Source organism: Crassostrea angulata, chromosome 3, assembly GCF_025612915.1.
Source record: "Crassostrea angulata isolate pt1a10 chromosome 3, ASM2561291v2, whole genome shotgun sequence".
In the NCBI taxonomy this organism is placed as follows: domain Eukaryota; kingdom Metazoa; phylum Mollusca; class Bivalvia; order Ostreida; family Ostreidae; genus Magallana; species Magallana angulata.
Window position 1 is genome coordinate 15,267,538 of NC_069113.1, and position 18,360 is coordinate 15,285,897.

General features: G+C 34.3%; 2 protein-coding genes across 3 annotated transcripts; one reads left to right on the forward strand and one right to left on the reverse strand.

Annotated features, from left to right (window-relative positions):
* Positions 1-1,201: 1,201 nt before the first annotated feature.
* LOC128178896 (60S ribosomal protein L36-like) lies at positions 1,202-4,019 on the reverse strand. 2 transcript variants are annotated; one of them, XM_052846294.1, is made up of 4 exons: positions 3,944-4,019; positions 3,331-3,431; positions 2,635-2,769; positions 1,202-1,308 (listed from the first exon to the last, which is right to left on the reverse strand). In XM_052846294.1, the coding sequence occupies exons 1-4, from the start codon at positions 4,002-4,004 to the stop codon at positions 1,219-1,221; spliced, it is 387 nt and encodes a 128-aa protein (XP_052702254.1). In that variant the 5' UTR covers positions 4,005-4,019; the 3' UTR covers positions 1,202-1,218. The 2 variants fall into 2 exon arrangements, with proteins under 2 accessions (XP_052702254.1, XP_052702255.1); XM_052846295.1 differs by lacking the exon at positions 3,944-4,019 and adding an exon at positions 3,761-3,788.
* On the forward strand, positions 3,991-17,835 carry LOC128178894 (recQ-like DNA helicase BLM). The gene is made up of 26 exons (XM_052846284.1): positions 3,991-4,094; positions 4,316-4,539; positions 4,835-4,899; positions 5,376-5,443; positions 5,862-5,983; positions 6,089-6,138; positions 6,246-6,326; positions 6,525-6,716; positions 7,352-7,491; positions 7,738-8,588; positions 8,803-8,994; positions 9,262-9,380; positions 9,627-9,740; positions 9,994-10,092; positions 10,252-10,400; positions 10,488-10,625; positions 10,983-11,112; positions 11,639-11,834; positions 12,074-12,261; positions 12,392-12,518; positions 12,643-12,860; positions 13,091-13,220; positions 13,520-13,711; positions 14,187-14,308; positions 14,531-14,589; positions 17,508-17,835. The coding sequence occupies exons 1-26, from the start codon at positions 4,075-4,077 to the stop codon at positions 17,722-17,724; spliced, it is 4,203 nt and encodes a 1,400-aa protein (XP_052702244.1). The 5' UTR covers positions 3,991-4,074; the 3' UTR covers positions 17,725-17,835.
* Positions 17,836-18,360: the final 525 nt, after the last annotated feature.

Consider the following 18,360-nt stretch of genomic DNA (forward strand, 5'->3'; position numbering starts at 1 on the left):
TTCTGTTATTTTTATCCAGTTTTAGACGAAACTCTTGGAGATTTACTTTGCCAGTCATCTTTGTGCTTGAATGAGAATTGAGATTTTAGGACCTTAATATAACTGAAAGAGAATGAAGGTTTTAGGACCTTAAGATAACTAGTAAAAGTGAAACACAATTAGTACTTGAAAAGAGAGATATACATGTAGTCCACAGTTAATTGGCCCTTGTAATATTATAATGCAATTAGCTTTTCTTGTATGCCTCAAAATTGCAAATGCTAAAAATTTTAATTGACAAGTAGGTCATTTGTGCATTCCACATCAAGTTCTTATATTTTATTCATTATCAACTTATTACATCAAGTTGAATTCGGAAATCATCTTCAATTTCATATGACCCATCCCAAAAGCATGTCAATCTGTAAATATTGTACTTAAAAAAAATTGAAAATATACAATCTTTCAGAAGCATGCAAATTTCAAGCCACCTTCAGGAACTTTTTAAGAATTGTCGAGTCAAGGCCAAGATATTAGTGTTTCCAGTTCCCTGATTGTCCCTATTAAGGCTATTTGTAAACATGAACATGGGATCATACCCGCAAGATTTGATCAACATACACTTCCTAAAGTGTATTTGTAATAATATCAATTTGTGGAAACATTATTTACCAAGTATTATGGAGCTTTCCTATACTCGTCATGTGTACAGCATATGCTGTTCTCTCCTTCAAAATTTTCTAATTTGTATAATGCTGGATTCTGCTGTTTGTTCTCTATTATTGGTACAACACCATACGTGTGTGTGTGTAGTTACAATAACCACATGTATATTCTAAAACAATGCAATTGGTTTTTAGATTGCCAAACTTCATCGATGATCAAAATTCTAATACAAGTTGTGTCCCTTTAGTAGCAGTGTAATTCATTTTAGAAACCACAGGAACCTTACACTTTAAAATTAGACCCATTATCTCGCTCTCTATATGGTTATTACTCATGAATGGAGTGATAACCAAAAGGTTTAATTTTAATCAGATTGTTATATAAACACAATTATTTATTGTATCATAATCATATTTATCATTATTATTTCAGTTAAGAGATTTATTTTAATCATTTAAAAAAAATTAACGCCAGGTGCCTTTGTTTGAAACTATTCCTCCCCTAAAATCTTTGAGCAATTCTTCATTTTTTCTACGATGAAAAAGAAAGACAGCAATAAAGAGAGAAGTAAGTTTATTTCTGTTCTTTCTGTGCCTTTCTCATCTTCTGCAATACTGCCTGCATTTCTTCCCTCTTCCTCTTGGCCCTAATGTGTGATCCAAGCTGGAACGAAAAGAGCAAAACACATCACAAATTATTACAGAAGAAAAAGCTTACATTTAAAGCAATATTTGGCAATGTTCTCCAGCAAGAAATTCCTCTCAAAATTGTGACAAAAACTACATACCAGTAATTAAAATATTGTAGATTCCTTACTTAATGAGAGTACCAGTACTTAATTCCAAGATTCAACTTTTTTATAATTCAAATACATGTAGCGAGAATATGAAATCGTGAATGCTGTACCTTTATTATAATTTTATTTAGTTCAGAAAAAAATGGTGAGATTTAAAATCTTGGAAGGGTGCTTTTAGGATATCAATTACCTGTGTACATATAGGAATTGAAATAAGAGATTATATTCAGAGACTCATTTGTGCAAGCTTTAACATATACAGGCCAGTAAGCTATTTTCTTTCAAATTCACTTTCAACTTTTAATATCGATGGATGAATGTGTAAACATATATAATTCAACAAGGAATTTGTAATGAAAATCAAACAAAAACATATCTTGGTCTGCTCACAACAGTGAACAAAAAATAGAAGTGTATGTTTCCAGATGTAAAAATTATGAAATTTTTCTGATAATATGAGAGCAGCCAGTAGAAAAAAAAATTCAATTCATGCCCTTACATGTAATTCAAAAACTAAAAATCCCAACAGGTGTGTAGCAAGACTAAATTCTTAAATTGACAAAAATATATAAACTAGAATATCCTTTAATGTTTTAATATATATAAAGGCTTTAAAAACACAGTAATAATATCTATCAATGCTAAGTTTGATATAAAGTGTAAAATTTTGCACACACTGATACTGGTGATGTAAAGCTTCATAGGAAATTCCCTCCTACATATACAAATAAATGTTACGATAATTTGTGCAAACTATCCAATATCTCAATGTATATTTTAAATCACTTGCAAACACATTGTACTTTACTAAAAATTAAAACCTTCAATAATTTCCACCTAATGACAGCTACAATACTCACAGTTCACTGTTAAAATATAAAATCATTTTATACTTGGATTCATATCCCCCCCCCAAAAAAAAAAGAAAAAAAACACCAAAGTACAGCACAGTCAGTGTTGTGCATCTAAGAAACTAAGAAAGCCATTTTTATCAACCAGGGTTGTCTCTAAGACCCGGGAGGCGGGGAATTCCCCCGCCTAAAGTGACGTAACTACCCGGCTATTTTTTTCATTTCAAACACAAGCTAGCTATAACCTAGACCTCCAGAGCCCCTTCTACTTTTCTATTTCTCCCTTCTACATCAATTTTTAGAGACAACCCTGATCAACTAAAGCAAACATGATGAATCTACCCTTCTCTTGGCAAATTTGAGTGCTCTTTTGTCTTTCTGAATTCTCAACAACTCCTGCATGCGTCTTTCGTAAGGAGCAAATCCTGTGATTTCTCTCACTAAGTCTCTGACAAATCTTGCATGCTTAGTTAAAGCCTGAAAAATACATGAAAATAGTAAGTCAGCAACATTTTAGAACTCTCAACTAGAATTAGTATATACCATTAGGTAAATGTAGCTCTCAAGTTACACAAGTTACAAACTTGTTCTGCAGAGAGTTTCAATGACAATTAAAAATTTAAGATATGCAATCTTAAATTAACAAAGTAATCCTCTGTTTTATCTGTAATTAGATTTTGTTCATGTTAACGCCAATAAAGATACAATAATTATTTTGGAAAGGAGTTATGATGAATCCTATCAATTTATGTGATTTTAGTTAACAACATCACAACATGGCGGGGGGGGGGGGGGGGGGGGGGGGGGGGGGGGGGGGAGCAAAAGTATCCCTGTATATAATATCCAGAGATAAAATGTTTAATCTGCTCATTCAAATCAAATCCTAACAAGGATATTATGATAGTAAGAAAAGACAACTTTAAAATATGTCATGTCAACCTATAACTTCCAAAGTCAAGTCATTTAATTTGAGAATAGCTTGTCCCCGTGGACTGCAGCAGGGTTTAACACCTTTAAAGTGTACATTTCGGCACTTACCCCTCTCCTTCTTGTGGGTCTATTTTTCCTGCCAGCTTTCAGAGGAATGGTTCTATGGCCTTTATTCAGGCCAATGGCCATATTATACTTGATACCCATGACTGCAAAATAAAACATCAAAATGTGTCATTTACTGCGCATAGGTTAGTACACGTTCACCAAGAATAAGGTCTTACTTGATATAATCATCATCATGTTATTTGAACTCCTGATATCTAATGAAGATAATTTTCCTCATCATTTCATTTACGAGGAAATTCGCATTAAAACTATATAATTTTAAAGTTTCAACGCGATTTCCAACTGTTGTTTCGTGCTAAATTTTAAATCCACCACTTAAAATATATAGAGCAACTTTGTCTCTCATATTTCTAACAGAAACTGGGATTATGTACATAATTTGTTGGTAAACTGTGTAAATTGTATATACCATAGGTAAACATGTCACTTTCGTGTTTAAATTTAGACTTATCAAGGGTTTCAAAGGAAAAAATAAGATAAAAACTTGATTGTAATGCTATCGATATAAATAAAATTATAATTTAAAAGGTGTTGAAATGCTTAAAAACATTTCGATTGGGGAAAATCTCAATAGACATCTATTTTTCCATACCGATTGTTGATGGGCAAACCGGAAAAGGAAGTGAAAAGTGGGTAGTCTGCCCTTGGTTCATCGCGCCAGTTATAAACCGACTGATCAAATGATCAAAATGTTAGAGTAATGAATTAATTTATGGAGTCAAAATGAATGGGAAAGCTCCCAGGTAATTTCTTGTTTGTTTACTTTTTCACTTTTTACTTACACTCGATACCGAGGCCAGCACAGGATAAGAAGAAGTAGAAGAAGAAAAGTGCCAAACTTGCCAATGTTTATGAAACTTTAAAGTTTGTTATAGTAGAATTGCAATTTATTTTCTTTTACCTTTGTGAGATACTTGAAGCTAGTTTGTTTATGTCAATGATGACTGTCAGTTAATTTTTGCAGAACATTCAAATTTAAGAAAACTCTCAGTCTAAACAAAGCAAGCAACGGAGTACCAGCTTTAAATGAGCTGGAAGCTGTTCAGTCTAGCAGAATTAGCACCAATGAGCCCAGTGATCTGGATGGAGATGATGAGTGGTTGACAACTCGCCCCTATTCTTTCAAGGAAGACAGCTCAAATTCAGCCGTTAATAAAGAGTCTGCTGTACACTCAAAAATACAGAATGGTATTATTTGACAGCTATCTTCTCAAGAGATAGATATGCCACTTAACTGCTGATTTGGTTTTAAAACAACTTGATAATTATAAATCTTGTTGTATAATATAAGCACTGGTCAGCTGATTATTTCTTTATTAATTTGAATTTATTGTATACATCACTGACAGGCTATGAGATATAAAATGTTCATTTCATTTATTATAATTGACTTTAAAGTGTTAAAAAAATGTCAATACTCATTCATAATACACCACAGTATTGAATTATATATGCTACTTGTTTTGAAATTCTTTTTCTATAGACAACTTTATCAAGAAGAATGCAGCAGGAAATAGAGCCTTTTTGGCAAGTGGGAAAAATAAAAAGGTAATACATATATGTAAAGATATTTTAGAGGTTTCTTCTCAAAAATTTCAATTGTTCATCATTCAGTCAATCAACCTACTTAGAGTTTACATGGCAAAATTGAGGACCTAGTTAAAACTGGTTCCACTAGGTCATCTGACTCAACAAGGACCAGGATCAGACAAAATGGGGACAGTCCTGGGACCACTTTTTACCATATTGACCAAATTGTTTGAAAGTTGATCAATTAAATGTTCTATTATGTAGATATATGCTAAAATTGTGAAGACCTTTAATTAACTCTTTCAAATTAATCAGGCATAAATTTAGAAGCAGTAAATATATGGTTTTCGTTAGAGTTCTCCATCTCGCCTTTTATGGATTGTACCGACCCTATAAATTTCTGTAAACAGTTGGTAACAAACCTAATAAGTAATATTTTATAGTTTTGCTACAAGTACATTTATTTTGTGATATTGTTAATACATTTTAATCAGCCCCAGCAGACATCCATTATGTCATTTGCACAGAAGAAGAAGCCAGTGGCAGCAGTTGCTCCACACAGGTATAATGCACCCGTACTCTTTATGTTTTAATTCAATAAAAAGTACAGGCCATTTTCATCAATAGTGCAGATCATTCTTATGCCTTTATATCACTTTGTAATAAGTACGGATACCAAACTTACATATATACAGTAAAACACGGTTATAACGAAGCGCCAGGGACGGGCGATTTTGCTTCGTTATAAGCGTAATTTGTTATATCCGTCAAGTTTTCAACATGTGATATAGTCACGGGGAATGAAAGTCACTTCGCTGTAAGCGTCAATTCATTATAAACGTGTTCGCTATAACCGTGTTTTACTGTAGATGTTTTATAGTCTAACCAATGAACTTGATTGAGAGAAAATTTAGATTTTTCATGAAAATGTGTTTATTTATCTTACACAATTTACATGTACCTGTATTTTTTCATCATAGATCACCTGTGAAGGCAGGGGATGATTGTGGGGCCAAAAGAAAGCGATCCCCTGCAAAAGCTATTATCAATATTCTTGGTGATGAAGATGATGATGATTTCTTGGATGATTTTGAAATTCCAGGTAACAAATTTACAAGCAATTCTATCTCTTGCTATTGATAATCTAATTTAAAGAAAACATGAATTGGTGTTTACCTCAGACAAATGATTATTGTTTTGTATTCAGCATCTCCTGTGGTAAACAGAAGAAGTCTCAACTCAACCAGCAGTAAGAAGGTACATATGTACATGTTAATAGTATAATTTCATATACGGTACATATATCGAGGGTTAAGTTACAAGTCTTTTCTTTCCAAGACACTAGTGTATCTTCTTTTTTTAAGAGTGTACAAGAAACAGTGAAAACATCTGTATCTCTGAACAAAACCACAGAAGCTGAGAGACAGATCATGGATGCCTCAGGGGTAAACTCACATCTTCATTATTTAATGTTAATTCTCTCTATATATATACTGTTAAATGTACATGTGTACTCTGTGTAACCATTGTATATATTTTAATTATAAAAAGCAGTGAGGGAAATTTCTGTTTGAAATTTTGTTAATAATTGTACAACTTTTAATAGGAAATCATGATTTTGATTTAAATATTTTATTTGGTAGATGACTGATTTGTTTGGAAACAGTGATTCAGATGAAGAGAGTTTTGTGGCAACAAAGCGCCGTAGAACTCTTGAGGAGCCCACCCCTTCCCACCAGTCTACAGTGGGGGGTAGTGCTGTGTTAGAACAGTCTACTGGTACAGATCCCACCACTGGTGTCAGGACCGAGCAGCAGACTGCCGACATACAACAGGTATGCAATGGTTCTTGGATCTAGATATCAGGAACTGTCAAAAATTCTAAAAACTAGATTTTAAAACACCTTTGCAAGAAACTGTTACATACATATCTGGCCATTTTAAAAACAGCATTTTGTACAGAAACATGTACAATATCAATACATGTACTATGAAATCATTTAAACTCATGGGGTCAATTTTTTTGGATCATGGTGGTTTTTTTTTGCTAATTCATAGGGATGTAATTTTGTGGATTCATCAGTTTTCAGTTTCAGTAAGATAAATAATTCTTTCTAAATTTGTTTTCCTCGAGGATGAAAATTTATGGGGAAGGGCTACCTATGAATACCACAAAAATTGAGCCACCATGAATTCTAATTGTGTCACAGTAATATGTGTGCAGATTTATAATACTTTTTTAGCATCGTAAAATTAAGACAAAATTATTGTGTGATGCATGCATAAGTTACATATACATGTATAATTATATACTCAGTTAGTAGTCATAAAGATTGATTTTTAGAGGGATGTCTCCCTCTTGGTGAAAAAAGGATTTCATTGCAATTTGCTGTGTTCACAATAGCCTTGAGTTTAGTCAGTGTTGTGAGTTTGTTTAGCATGTGATTTATGTTCCCTTTGATCTACACAGGACCCTACAGATGACAGTCATTCTGAGCTGTTTCACACGATGGAGGAGGTGTGTGACATCGTGTGTAAGGCCAGCACGGCTGATCTCATGTCCATGTTTCCCCAGAGTTACCAGCGCCTACAGCACCTACTGGCCCTCAGGTAAATCACCATACAGTATCACGCAGTCACATGGTTTTCACTTTATATTATCTTGCTTCATAATGGAAAGTAAAAATATTTCATAACAAAATTTTATTGTAGTCAGAGCATTAATGTATTACTTACAAAAATATATGTACTTGCAATGAAATATTTTCTTTTTCAATGGAAAAAGATGAAAAAATCATTCAACCTTATTTGAATAATATAAGGTGCATTCTATTTTCTTCCTTTTAATGATTGTAGAAAACAGTTAAAGGATTCCTGTACAGTAAAAGATCAGCATAGAGCAGTCACCAAGAGGCTATCAGCCCCTGCAGGTTCCCTCTCAAGCAGTGCAGCAACAAACAATGTGAAACTGTCAACCAGTAACTCCCCACAAAGATTGCAATATCAGACACCCAGCGCAGTGAAAGCTGTGTCCCAACAGGCCAACATGAATTCCTGTACTACCTCTAGTCCAGTCCTACCTCAGAGATCAGTGTTGTTGTCAAATACCTCAACCCCAGCCACAGACAGAAACTTCAATTCTCCAAGCTCTGGCCAGAGTAAGGCTTTCTCCTTCAAGAAAACTACCCCGATTGGTTTCCAATCCCCAATTCCATGTGGTGAAAGTTTCTTTGAAGAAGATGCTAAATTAACCCAGACACACCACAGTTTCATCAGTTCATTCAACAAAAAGTCCCCTAGTTCTTCTTTTAAAGAACCACCTGTAATGAATTTTAATCAGTCAACTAATTCATTACTGAACCAATCAGATACTACATGTGCTAACCAATCAACTTCTTCCTCACATTTCAACCAATCGGCAGCAGTCACTTATAACTCCTTCAGTACTGTTGAAGCCCCTTCTAGGACTGACTTTAGCTTTGACTACAAATTAAACAATGACAGTGGTGTGATTCAAACCCAGTCAGCAAGGGACAAATTTTCATCCAGTGTGCCTGATTCAGAGGAGGAGGCTGATGTGATTGATCAATTTCCAGATGATCTGTTTTCTCCTGATGATTTTGATTCTGAATTTACAGAGGAGGTGAAGACAGACTCTCTACCCCAGCTCTCCTCTCCCCGAAGACAAAGCACCAATCAAAGCTTTGGTAAGCCAGTGATCATGGTGATAAGGGATTTTAAAACTACTCCTGTGATTTTTATATACCGGTACTTCATGTTTTGTGAATCATTTCAAGAAATCAGTGGGAAAATAATTTTCATGTTTCTTCTTGTTTTACTTCATAACCTAGTACCACTGGTATATATACATGTCAGTTTTATAGGCAAATTAGTTTAACTTCTACCACTGTATATTTTCAGCCTCTCCACCAAGTACAAAACGTAGAGAAGAGGAAGAGAACAAGGAATTTGATGGATACAATTTTAAGCACAGTACCCTTATGACTGAGACTTTTCATCAGGTGTTTGGACTGCGGGAATTCAGGAAAAACCAACTCAAGGCCATCAATGCTGCCCTGCTGGGAAATGACTGCTTTATTCTCATGCCGACAGGTGTGATGAAACATTGAGAAAAATTTATGATGTGTAGTACATGTATTACCACCCAACTACCCCACACCCCTTTTCTTTCCCATTTGAAAGAGTATGCTTTTAAGCATAACCACTTCATGGCAATATTCAGATTTGAAATTTTTGTTTTTATGAAAATTTCATCAGCATTTATATTTTCAATTAAATCTTAAATCCTTGTACATGTATCTGAATGTCAAATTGGTGCAGATAACATCATATATTTATCAGTTATATTTTTTCTTGCAGGCGGTGGGAAGAGTCTGTGCTACCAGCTGCCTGCCCTGGTAACAGGGGGTGTGTCCATCATCATCTCACCCCTCAGGGCACTGATACAAGACCAGGTTACACGACTTTGCTCTATGGATGTAAGTAGAAAATCCAGTAAAAGCAACCACATAAGTATAATTATGTTCATGATGAAACAAACGGTGTAGACATTGACTGTCAAGTAAATTATAATTATCCATGATTGTTGATAATGAAGTCACCTGAGCCAATACATGCACTTTGATATTAAGGTTGTCACTAACACATCAGAAGATTTACAGGTCTTACATTGAGGACTTAATTTTGTAGAGTTAGAGCTTCATCAAATATTTTTTTCTGTTTAGATAGCAGCAGGACAGTTGTCCTCAGACATGGACCAGGGCCAGTCTGATCAGATCTACAGAAAGATGTATTACAAAAATCCTGAGATCACACTGCTTTATGTAACCCCAGAGAAGGTATTCTCAGATTGGCAAAGCCTTTAACTCAGATATACTGTAATAATTACAGTTGAACTTCGATATTGAGGACACTGATATCTCGAATACTCTGATATCTTGCAATTGTTAAACAGTCCTATCTAGTTTGAGATAACAAAGTTTGACTGTACTGTTATTCCAGTAAAGAGTTTCATCTTTCAAGTCACTTGTACATGTACAGTAATTGCATGGAAAAGATCTTTCTTTGACTTTGTTTGAAATGTATTTATAGATATCTGCTAGTGGTAAGCTTTTGGGAAGTCTGGACAATTTACACAGGAGAGGAAAGTTGACTAGATTTGTGATTGATGAAGCCCACTGTGTGAGCCAGGTAATTATGGTTCTTATTTCCTATTTCCCACCTTGTGTGAATATGCCGTTAAATATTATCTGTTCATATATTTACTAGCACATCAAAAGATTAGACAGTTCATTACAATCACCTATCTTTCACATCTTCTTGATCAGTGATGGATTTTCTGTTTTGCAGTGGGGCCATGATTTCAGACCAGACTACAAGAAACTGGGGATTCTGAAACAGAAGTACCCCGGGGTTCCCATGATGGCCCTGACTGCCACAGCCAACATGAGGGTCCGTAAAGACATCATCTATCAGCTGGGAATGAAGAACCCTAAATGGTAGCCAGCAGATACATAATCAGAACATCAGAATATCATTGTGTGAAGCTTATTTAGATAATTTATATTGTCCCTTTTTTACGTTAGCTTTGTTCAAAGTTTCAATCGTCCAAATCTGAAGTTCCGAGTGGAGCCAAAGAAACCATCAACACTGACAGCTGATATCACCAAACTGATAAAGGAGCAGTTTTCTGGAAAATGTGGCATAGTGTACTGTCTCTCAAGGTTTGCACGGATTCTAACTATATTAAAATTATCTATGTCATCTCAAATTTCACTAAACCATATGTAAACTTCACTGGTAATTTTTGAATACATACTGCCTTTTACATGTATATATGTATATTAATATAACATGTAGATTACATCCAAAGACTATTCAATGCATGTTTTTGATTGTTAAATGATTCAGGTAAAGACAAGGATAGTGATGCTGAATGTTCTGTTCAATAAAAATCTAACTACTCAATTACATTTTAGAATCCATATTTTATAAGTATTTATTCATCATGATTATTTGCCAGATTTTCTGAGTGTACCAATAATATACATAAGATGTTAACCCTCTGTTTAATTTTACAGAAAGGAGTGTGATACAGTAGCTGCAAACTTGGGTAAGGCAGGCATTCAGGCTGTGTCCTACCATGCTGGACTGGGGGACAGTGACAGAATCACTATCCAGGAGAAATGGTTGAACGGACACCGCTGTAAGGTTAGTCAGTGACCCAACATCAGAGTTAAGACAGCCCAGTGAAAATGGGAACTTGAATAGTTGTTTCATATAATTCATGTATTTTCGCCCTCGGAGTAAATTTGTTAGTCTTACTTTTTCATAATCTGTCTGTAGTATCTCTCATGGTTTATGGTGGTATATGATTTCTATCCAGCAAGTTGTTTTCTATCCTTGAGCCTTATGGAAGGGATAAATTTCCTTCAACGAGATGGATAAAAACCATATACTATCACATAGCATTCTATTCATCACATGTTTTAATCGTGTTTTAATGTGTTTGTTCCGATTTTATAGGATCTATGCAAAACTGCTAACATCATTTCAATAGAAATACATAACAATCCATTGTGATGTCATCACATTGTAATATCAAAAATTTATTACATGAGTGATGTCCTGTACATGTTGAGCTAAACATGTGATAAATATATAAATGTGCAACTTTCTTTGATTTGTGAAAGATGATTTTGTACATTTTTAACTCATGTTATTTGTTTGTTTGAAGGTCATTTGTGCCACCATTGCGTTTGGGATGGGGATCGACAAACCAGATGTACGGTTTGTTATTCACTACTCCTTACCCAAGTCAGTGGAGGGCTTCTATCAGGAGGCGGGGCGGGCGGGGAGAGACGGACAGCTGGCCCACTGCATCCTGTACTACACCTACCAGGACGTCAAACGGCTGCGCAGGATTATAGAGAGTTAGTGAACCCAAAACACTTCTCATGTGGATTAGCTGTTAATTTCAAAATACAAACTGTAAAAGCATTAATTTTATTCTTGTAGCTTTAAATTATCATGATTTATATACTTTATTTTCTATCTATAAGTGAACACATTTAGTAAACTAACTGCTTCATCCCTAACAGTAAAAAGATTTATTCACCATAAAAATTGCACTGTAAATGGCACATACAGTAAATTATTTTTAACTTCTCAGTGGACCAAGCAGCTACGTTTGACTCCAAGAGAGTTCACATAGACAACTTGTTCAGGATGGTTCAGTACTGTGAGAACGTAGCCGACTGTCGACGTTCTCAGCTCCTGAATTACTTTGGAGAGCGAGACTTTAACAGAGAGGAGTGTGGGAACTTCCGCGGAGCAATCTGTGACAACTGTGTATCAAAGGTCTGTGTTCATTTATTTGAATACAGGTCCAGTCAAGTAACAAATCAAAAGGCAGTGTAACAATTTTAGTTTTAATTTTTTTTTAAATTGTCAAAAGGTACCTAAATCATTTTGAAATCACTCTTTTTAGGAGTCCTTCTCGCTTCGTGATGTAACAGATGATGTTAAGGCGATTGTGAAATGTGTTCAAGATTTGACTGTCAGTGGAAGAAGGGGAAACAACTACACTCTCATCTATTTTGTGGACATATTCAGGGGTAAAAAAATTCTTGCAAATTTTGTCAAATAAATCACTTTTTTCCCTTAAAACACTAACAATGATATGGAATTGAGTTTTTCACCAAATCTTCTATCTTTCATTTTCACTTTTGTTTTCATCAGGAGCCAAAACTGGCAAGATTTGTGATGCTGGACATGACAAGGTAGCTCTGTATGGTCGGGGGAAGAACTACAGTCGGGCGGACGCTGAGAGACTACTCAGGAAGTTAGTGATTGACGCCATCCTACATGAGGACCTCCAGATCACGGCAGCTGACACCACCGCATGTTACATCAAGCTCGGACCTAAAGCTAATGATGTCATGATGGGCAGGCAAAAGGTACATCTTACTACTTGCTGTGATTGGAAAAAAAATTTTGTTTTACATGTGGATGTAAAAAGTAGAAAATGTTTCTCAAAATGTTAGGGTATATACATGTGTATATCTTCCATATATATTTATCGGTACATGTACCTACAATGTAATTTTTACATTTTTTTGGTCATGTACGTAATATCTCACTAGCATTGTATTAACTTAAGGAAAAATGATTATTTGTACACTTGTAGGTGGAATTACAAGTCCAGGGCAGCAGAAAGAGAACAGAGGTGGCAAAGATTGGGAAAGAGCCAGTTAGTCAGAGGGAAAATGCTATTGAAGAATGTCTGTGTGAGCTCCTGGAAATGGCCAAAACTATTGGTAAGAGAGAAATACATGAATTCATAAGTAAAAGTTTGTACATTGAATATACTTTTAGGGAAATTACTTTAGTAAAAGTACATCTAGTTAGAATGTTAATTAATGCAACAACTTTTATTATAAAATGTGAAAGACAGTATTGAATAGTGCAAAATTCATGATTAGTAAAATGCAAACACAATTAATTAGTCGTACAAATGTATTATTAATTAGCACATGCTTTATAAATATAGTAAATACAAAGTATAACAATATAATGTAAATTCTTGTCCCAGTCAAACTTAACCTTATTTTTACAGCTGCTGAGCATGGACTACGAAATTACGCCACTGTGTTCCCTATTCTAACTCTGAGACAGCTGGCAGAGAAGACACCACTGACTGTGGAGGAAATGACAGAGAAGGTTGATGGCTTGCCAAAGGCTAAAGTCAACAAATACGGAGCTGAAAGATTCTTGGACATTACGAAAAATTATCATTTAATTATGTCAAGTAAGTGGCAAATGTAAATGATGTTTTAGAACTTTGTACAGTATTTGTCATTTACAACGAGATAAAAGAATTTGTTCTTTGTACTTTAAAAATTGTATTAAGGTAGTATGGGAGACCTTCGGCTCGAGATATCTAAAATGTGGATGAAAGTACATCATATTCAATGTAATCTCTCTTTTAAAATTTTTCAAAGTACTATTTTTGACCACAAAATGCATTTATAAATGTCTTAGAAAGATGAAAAATTGTAAAAGCTGCAGTGGATTTTAAACACATACATGTACCTTTCAAATTGGTAACAATGCTTTAAGCTATTGCACTTGGCTGTAAGACATTTAAAGAGTGATAGAAAAATTGTATAAGGGTAATTGTTTATTTTGAAGAAGGAGTGTGACAATATGGATGAGTCCCATGCCTACTTCATGATTTTTTTTCAAAGGTCATATTGGTGTATGTTGATTTGCCTTTTTTTCAGACTTGCAGCAGGAGGAGGTAGAGGCTGATGACTCGGACGTCCCCGAGTGGGAGTCGCCGTACTTTGTGGGTGAGTCCACCACCCCCTCAAACCAAGGCAGAAAGCGGGGATCCTATAAAAAGGTTTGTTTATTACATTCGCTATTGCAAATGATTCAAGATTGATTTCCTAGTTTCTGTAAGGTTAATGTTATTTATTTTAATAAACCAAGTTCTTTTTTTTGTGTAATAATCTTTTGGCCCACAGCTAGGAAAAGTATCACATACCAATATTCCATTAATTGTATATGTAATCTGTATTGATTCAAGCCTTATATTTGTGTATATGTGGTTTATCTTTATTAGAGAGGATTTAGAGGAAAGAAGAGAGGAGGTGGCAGCAAATCTAGTGCTGGAAAATCTTGGTAAGAGGAAATGTCTTGAGGGAACAACAGGTTGTTATAAAAGATATCAGCAGTAATGAAAGATTGCATACCAGGAAGCAATATTTGCGTGTGCATTAATAAATCTGGAAACTCTGTACCATATTTTTGCACCATTGATCCAGAAGAAATTATTTCATGCACATTTTCTTCATTTAATGAAACCTGATTTAAAATTTCTTAATGGATTACATTGGTACAAATAGCTCATTTTTAGCTCACCGAGACGAAGTCAAGGAGAGCTTATGCTATACCCTCGGCGTCGGCGTCGGCGGTGGCGTCGGCGTCGGCGTCCGGACCTGGTTAAAGTTTTTGTTGCAGGTCCTGTATCTAAGCTATTACTTGTCCTATCTTCACTAAACTTGCATGGATGATGCATCTGGACCTACTTATGGACTTGAAAGACTTGGATGCTGAATCTGGGTCCTAAATTTCAGATGCTGGAGGAGGAAAAGGTTGTTGGACCAGGTTAAAGTTTTTGTTGCAGGTGTCCTTTGATAGCAATATCTTAGTTACTGCTGGTCCTTACTTCACCAAACTTGCATGGATGGTGTGCCTTATGATACTGATGCACCAGACAGGCTTAAGTGCTGAATCTGAGCTATAGGTTTCGGATGCTGGAGGAGGTTAAGGTTTTTGGAGCAGGTTAAAGTTTTTGTTGCAGGTGCCCATTGATAGCAATATCTAAGTTACTACTGGTCCTAACTTCACCAAACTTGTATGGATGATGGGTCTTATGATACTGATGCACCTGACAAGCTTGAATGCTGAATCTGAGCCATAGGTTTCGGATGCTGGAAGAGGTTAAGGTTTTTAGAGCTGATTTAAGTTTTTGTTGCAGGTGCCCTCTGATGATTATATCTTAGTTACTACTGGTCCTAACTTCACCAAACTTGTATGGATGATTTACTTATGATACTGATGCACCTGACAAGCTTGAATGCTGAATCTGAGCCATAGGTTTCGGATACTGGAAGAGGTTAAGGTTTTTAGAGCTGGTTAAAGTTTTTGTTGCAGGTGCCCTCTGATGATGATATCTTAGTTATTACTTGTCCTTACTTCACCAGACTTCCATGGATGGTGCGTCTTATGATACTGATGCACTTGACAGGCTTGAATGCTGAGTCTGAGCCATAGGTTTCGGATGCTGGATAAAGTTAAGTTTTTTGGAACAGGTCACATGTTTAATAGATGATAGTACTTTTTCAAATTTGCATAGTTGATTTAACTGTAATATGAATGAATCGCAGAGGTAGTTTCAGATGCAGAGCTTGATCTCCATTATCAAGGATGCTAAAAAATAAATCTTAGTTATTACTGGTCCCTACTTCACCAAACTTGAATGGATGGTGTGTCTTATGATACAGATGCACCTGACAGGCATGGATGCTGAATCTGAGCCATAGGTTGCGGATGCTGGAGGAAGTTAAGGTTTAAATTGCTAGTGCCCTCTAATGATGATATCTTAGTTATTACTGGTCCAAACTTCACCAAACTTGCATGGATGATGTGTCTTATGATACCAATGCACCTGATGCGCTTGAATGCTGAATCTGAGCCATAGGTTTCGGATGCTGGATGAGGTTTAGTTTTTTGGAACAGGTCACATGTTTTATAGATGATAGCTTGCATAGTTGATTTAACTTTATTATAAATTAAACGCAGAGGTTGCTTCAGATGCAGAGCCTGATCTCCATTATCAAGGATGCTAAAGAAATCTCCTACCTTACTCAAACCTGCTCGATAGATAGATATGTTTGTTGATAAATGATATTAACATGATTCCTATGATATAGTATTGTATGATATGAAACAATATTGTTTGATATGATACAATATGATATCATATGTTATATTATAAAAAGTTATACATTACGATATGATATTGTATCAATTTTTTTGATATTTTATGATATGATATTGTGATGTATAGAATTGTATATAATGATACAATATTGTATAATATTATATTGAATTTTTAATTTTTATTTTATCACATGATACAATTACATAAGATATTGCAAAATATTATATTGTATCCTATGATACAATATTGTATATTCTATAATATTGTATCAGACAATATTGTATAATATGATATTGGTTTCTGTAATATAGAATTATATCATATGAAATTGTATTATATGATATTGTAATATTATATAATATTGTATCATACGATATTGTATGATATGATATTGGTTTATATGATATATTATCATATCACATAAAATTGTATAATATGATATTGTAATATATATTTTTGTGTCATATGATTCAATATGTATAATATAATAATGTATTTTATAATATTTTACTTTATCACATAATATTGTATCATTTGATAAGATACAATGTTGGAATCAAATTATATAATTATATTGTATTATATTTTATGATATTGTATTATGTGATCAAATACAATAAGGTATAAAACAATACAATGTCATATCATACGTTACAATATCATATCTCATTATTGTTTATTACGGTATTTAATTGTATTATATGATATATATTATAAATATGACATGATGCAATATTTAATTTTATATCATTGTATTGATTAACATATGAACATATGATTATCATAAAAAAAAATTTATCAGATGATATACGATATTTTGTCAAAACAGAATCCATGAATATCCAAGATCATAAAGTATGATTTTCATATAAAATGATAAAGGTGGTCTTATGAAGGTGATGTCTCATAAGGGTGATGCTCCGTCTCGGTGAGCTTAGTAATCTATGATTACCTATGTTTGCCAATGTTATCCCATTGTGAATTGGTTATGCATCACTTTTTTGGTGCTCCATCCCAATAAGTGATTTAACAATTCCTTGCTGCATCCATAAAAATGTTCAAATGATTTTTTTAATTTTAAATTTATATTTAGGAATACATCTGACAAAGGGAACAAATTTTCATCCTACAAATCCCGAGGGTCAACTAAAAAGGTTACAGGTAATTTCAAAAGGGGGGGATCAAGTAGTTCGCGTGGAGGATCCAGCAATTCTAGAGGTGGATTTAGTGGAGGAGGGCTAGGATTCATGCCTGTACCCCAGCCTAACCGGTCCTTCCTTAGCAGTGGCGGGGGTACTTTCTTTGGATGATTGATGAATTAAATGTTTTTGTTTATGTTTGTGTCTACAACATTTTCAAGCATATTGTGCTGTGTTTACTTGTGCATTAAATGTCAATAAATTGAATACTTTTTGACTGTTGGTTGCCTTGTGTTGTGTTTTTATTATTTTTTTTTTTATAAATTTGTTATTATTATTATTTTGAAAAAGGTAATTCATGATTCAAAAAAGTGAAAATTGGCCCCAAATAATTTTTAAATTCCAATGCTCCATGTACAGCATGTTTTCAAAAGTAAAAATCATGACTCCAGGAGACATCATTTTTTTTCTATTAGAATTTTTTTAGATACATTTTTGAAACTTTCTGCTATGTAATTAAGTAATTGGCCATACTATTATGAACTTTGGATTATTAAGATGTAATCTCAAAGAAGATATCTGAAAAGTATTTTTTTATCAAACTGGAAATATTAAAAACACATTGACTGATGAAATAAAGGGTAAATAATTAAATTTTAGTTTACCACTAACTGTATTTGTAAAATAATCGTTTAATGAAATCCCTAACTCATTTGTTTTTGGGGTTTTTTTCCTTCATGATTCTAATTCGCTTAATTCATGCACCGAGTCCGGAATTCTAATGTCCTAACGAGATTGGTTTTATTA